The sequence below is a fragment of the Physcomitrium patens genome, chromosome 22 (assembly GCF_059467195.1).
Source record: "Physcomitrium patens ecotype Gransden chromosome 22, ASM5946719v1, whole genome shotgun sequence".
In the NCBI taxonomy this organism is placed as follows: domain Eukaryota; kingdom Viridiplantae; phylum Streptophyta; class Bryopsida; order Funariales; family Funariaceae; genus Physcomitrium; species Physcomitrium patens.
In genome coordinates this window covers 10,276,466-10,280,981 of record NC_143431.1, presented here as the reverse complement: position 1 = coordinate 10,280,981, position 4,516 = coordinate 10,276,466, and the positions used below count along the sequence as shown (strand labels likewise).

The 4,516-nt window shown below is 43.6% G+C and overlaps 1 protein-coding gene across 3 annotated transcripts; it reads left to right on the top strand.

Annotated features, from left to right (window-relative positions):
* The first annotated feature begins 336 nt into the window (after window positions 1-336).
* Window positions 337-4,163, top strand: LOC112274875 (uncharacterized). Of its 3 annotated transcripts, XM_073530063.2 has the most exons (8): window positions 337-475; window positions 654-742; window positions 1,037-1,209; window positions 1,587-1,673; window positions 1,985-2,067; window positions 2,239-2,374; window positions 2,547-2,691; window positions 2,802-4,163. In XM_073530063.2, the coding sequence occupies exons 3-8, from the start codon at window positions 1,043-1,045 to the stop codon at window positions 3,114-3,116; spliced, it is 933 nt and encodes a 310-aa protein (XP_073386164.1). In that variant the 5' UTR covers window positions 337-475; window positions 654-742; window positions 1,037-1,042; the 3' UTR covers window positions 3,117-4,163. The 3 variants fall into 3 exon arrangements, with proteins under 3 accessions (XP_073386164.1, XP_090102383.1, XP_073386163.1); XM_090246257.1 differs by having other exon boundaries at window positions 654-1,209; XM_073530062.2 differs by lacking the exon at window positions 337-475 and having other exon boundaries at window positions 647-742.
* The last annotated feature ends 353 nt before the right edge of the window (window positions 4,164-4,516 follow it).

Genomic DNA, 4,516 nt, shown 5'->3' with positions numbered 1-4,516 from the left:
CCAAAGTCCACCCTAATTTCAATACCGATTTTGAATAAAAGAAAGAGAGTAAGCCTCACTCATGCTTGCCAACAATTTCAAGCCATCTTCTTCGCAAGGGGTCAGCGCGTGTTGTTTTCAGAGGTGTAATGAGCAGCTGCCAGGGCATGGAATGGAATGGCTAAACGGGGAAAACGAAGAGCTCGTGAGCGCTGACAGTTATGGCAGACTTGCCCAATTGATTTTGGTTTCTACAATCGGACTCGCCAGATGTGGGAGAGAGATCGTCAGACGGTGCCGATGGGGACATGGTGTTCCAGATTTGCGCTGTTGAAAGCCTGTGCAGTTGGAGTGAACGCCGATTGATGCGAAGCAATGTCGGTCGGTGGGTGAATGGATGCGCAGGCCTGACAGAAACCCGACAGTCGGTGCTGAGGTCCCCCTCGCTGGATGACATAAAATTTTGAGTTCCGACATGGGTATACTTGGTTTGGAGGTGAGCGCGGAAGGAAAGGTAGAGAAATTGCAGGAGTGGGATTCGCGGGGGTTTAGTCGAATGAATAGGCTTCGATGAGGATGAGCGAGTTTTTAAGGGTTGTTGTTTTAGGCTGAGCGACCTTATGCCTTTGACGAAGAACTTTTCAGAAAATGCGCATCGGCCTTTGTCATTGCAGTTTGGATTTTGGGGAGGCTTTTGTCAGCAAGCTTAGGGGTGGAAAATTCTTCCAGCCAGGGCTGAATTTTGGACTCGGGATGCGAGCAGGTCTGGAATTCTGCCTGATTGAGCAGGACTCTCTTATTATTGCCGTTGTCAGCAACACGTGCAATCATGTATTGCCTTTCCTGGAATGATGTTGTGCATATCCTTTGATTACATTTACAACTACACCCAGCTCATCGACATTGATTTCTTCTATTGTTCCAACATCGGTCCTGAATAATGTAACTTAACAGTCCTATTGCCATCAATGGTTCAAATTTTTGCGGACTGATGAAAGGGTTTGCAATAAGTAATGAGGCGCAGCACATCATAATGAATGTTGAGCGCATTTTGAAGAGTTAAATGAAAACGACCATGGCTTCGAAACCGCCGCTTCCTTCTCCTGATGCTGCTTCAGAAGGCAGCCAGATTGAGGAGCTTCCAGATGGCGTCTACCGGAAGGACCTCACTGAGGATCAGTTGTCAGGATTTTACGCAGCGGCGTACACGGATCATCAGCAGATGATTGAGTTCGGCCTCCTACATCTCCCCTCGCCCTCCTTGACTTGATTTGCTTGGTTTTTGATAACCCTCGTGTACAATGCACCGGCCTCCCGAGAGTACAAAGTTTTTGTTGTGCAATCGAGGTCAAACAAGCATATCAAAGTGTTTCTGGCAAATGATCCAGTCTGTTGTATTTTGTAACAGACACTCCAGTAACCACCTTCATCTCTGTCCTTGACATGTTGTCTGAAGGCCGTGCCCTGTGAAGATTTCCTCAATCAGCCTCATAATTGAACAGAAGCTCTATCTTCATTTATAAATTTCGAACTGCAGTAAGGGAGAATGGTATGGTGAAAAGAGACCCATCTTCCTGAACCTAATGAAGAGCTTCGCATGTTGGCAGTTTCTTGGCAGACGTGATGGGGCTGAGGAACATTGCATACAAGGCACTCAATGCCATAATCGTGGACTACTTCTCTGGTTTCCTCTTGTATGTTGTTGAGCTTCGGCTTCATTCCATGAAATCCTCGGAGTTTCTGCATCTTTGTGAAAATGCCAATTAGTATGTGTACTCAAAGAGATGACAGCAGATTGTTTGTCTTTCTGACAAGATCTCTGGTAAGAATTGTCGGAAAAGGTGGCTTATTAAGTACAGATCATTTTAATGCCGTGCATTGGGAGGAAAGAGTTGGGTGATGCTCTCATCTTTTTCTATCTCACTGAGAAATTCTCGGATCTCTCCTTTGGTTTACCTACGGCAAATATGTGGTTGAGTGCTAACAGAGCCACAGTGATGGTCAGGTTTGCAAAAGAGGCTGGATTGTCTATACCGACGACATTTCACGTGTGGAAATTGAGCCACGACGTGCTGGATCACATCAAGGGTAAGGTATTATGTTATGATGACACTGCAAACTATGAACCCACCTGCACATCAAACTGCGATTTCTCATATGCTTAGGTAAAAACCGAATCTAGGTAACATGTTGAAACGAAAATTTCGCTAGTGCTTGAAGTAACTTCCAAGATGGCTAAATCCTGCTGAACCTCTGCAGAGGGTGCGTCCTTCGAGGAAGCTGAGAGACTCTTCAAAAAGCTGCTTCTGAAGCTGACAATCATTCAGAGGAAAGGGGACGTTCCTCAACTCACTGATCTAGAATGTCAGAAGATTATACCCTTTTTCACCACCACGTAAGCCCCTCCACACTCAGTTCAGACTTCATTTTAGGCTGCTTAAAATAATGAAAAAAACAAAAGCAGATCTTGGCATACTTCAGAATGTCCCAGCCCTTGTATCGTGTGTTCCACTCCAGGGTCCTATTATAAAACATTTAAAGTCTTGCAGCGAATAACCATAATGCAGGGTTTTCCAGCACTACACTTTGTTGAGCCACTGCTTCAATCATGACCATACGTACTGGTTCGAGAACGAGCAAGTGTGGGTGCAAACACCTCTCGTGTATCCCCACAATATGTCCAGCACAAGAGACGAATTAGATCGGGAGAAGGTGATCCCTAAAATTCGTAACTTATGTGCTGTAATCAGGATTAATCCCTTCATGATCAAGACAACGAATGATCTTGCTGGCTAAGAACCCCATTTTGCTATAACCTGCAGGCGGCATGGGAAGCATACGAGATAGCAGAGGTGGTTCACAGTTTTCTAGACCACTTCACATTCTGGGCGATTGAAGATATCATGAAACAACAAGTTCCAGGGGATGTTGATATAAGGGGCTTATCTCCAGACGATTATGTGAAGGCTGCGCCGGAGTCGCTTGATCAATGCATCGAGCGAGCATGTCGGCATAGGATAGAGGAAGCCACGAAGCTCGTCCAAGTCCATTATCAAAAGCGGGAAGAAAAACTGCTGTTGAAGCTTACAGAATTGGAGGTGAAGTCGGGCTTGCACCATCCAAGCTGCCGGCCATGAAGCGTTCGGAATCACCGGCGGCAGGTGCATCTCCATGAGACCCAGTAGCCTCAGCACCCATGTGAGCAATATTGGCAGCTCTGGGAGCAGCTTCAAAAAGTATCTCAAGTACCTCTCGGACCTGCAAGACATTCCACCTACTGCATCCTGTCACCCAGCATTTCTTACATTATTAACAGTACCCGAATTGGACAACCAATGCGCGCGACATCGTCTACGATAATGTCCACACCTACGAGTAGCCATGGTACGACGCTATTCCCATGTCTACTCGTACTCGTGGGAATGACTTACAGCTTCAGTGGAACCCAGACACTTCTACCAAGAACATTCCGTCGAAACTTGTTTCAAGCGTGAAAAGAGTGAAGAATGCATTGAGTGGGTTCCAGAGTTTTCGTTCCTGTCTGTTTGATTGCTAATTTCATTTTTTACGATCCATGCGGGAAGAGGAGGAGAAACATGAAGAGGAATTTTGCCTGGACTGAGACTCCCGTCAGGATTTCCTTCCCTGAGCAATCATCCGGCATTGTTCGCATGGAAATTGTGAGTCCGATCCAATCGCACAGTTACAGGGATTAGAACATCGTCCCACGATGCCTCCGATCGGGCTCCAACGCCCGCTCCTTCGATCGACTTCTGCCGAGCTTAACGATCGAGTTGGCCATAGCTCGCTCTCTCTCCCCTCGCTCGGAAGAGACGAATCAAGCTTTTTGGAAAAAGTTCAGGAGCGCTATGAAAAATTAGTAAAAAGTAAAAGTTTCTCCTAGAGATTGGCTGGTGGCGGAATATGAAATATTTGTATCTTTTGATATCACCAGCAAAAATTTGAGGCACTGAGCACCAAAAAAAGTTCATTTTACTCAATTTCCTCTTTTGAATTTCTGTGTCTTTTTGAGAGATTAAAACACTTTCTTAAACTTTATCTGGACTTTGATAATTATAGTGATTATTCTTATAACTAATACTGTTTTGATATTATATAAAATACATGTTAAATGTTTCTGTTACTTATTTACTTAATAAAAGTAAATAAACGTTTCTTGCAAAGTCGAATTATGACTCTTCTTGAAAAAAATCTTATACTTTAAAAATACACAAAACTTACATAAATTCTCTACAAATCTTACACAAATTTTACATGATGTTATTTATTTTCAGGCGGTAGAGTAGAAGAATGATGTAAAGAATTATTCCTTTTGTGATCAATGTGAACTAATGGTTAAAGAGTGAATCTAAGAGTAATTAACACCCCTTGTTACTTTTTTAATAGAAGTGGATAACATTTTCTTCAATAGCAACACATACATGTCTTAATTACTTTCTTCTATAGCAACCAACTTTAGATGGTGCCTAAGATTATCAAGGCTCACACTTCATACTGTCATTTAATATTCTATTAA

What these genes read in the sequence shown, in the direction of transcription:
- LOC112274875 (XM_073530063.2), top strand. Translation starts at nt 1,043, where the DNA reads ATGAAAACGACCATGGCTTCGAAACCGCCGCTTCCTTCTCCTGATGCT. An exon ending in CGTGCTGGATCACATCAAGG is followed by an intron (nt 2,068 to 2,238) that starts GTAAGGTATTAT and finishes GAACCTCTGCAG; the next exon opens with AGGGTGCGTCCTTCGAGGAA. An exon ending in ACGAATTAGATCGGGAGAAG is followed by an intron (nt 2,692 to 2,801) that starts GTGATCCCTAAA and finishes TATAACCTGCAG; the next exon opens with GCGGCATGGGAAGCATACGA.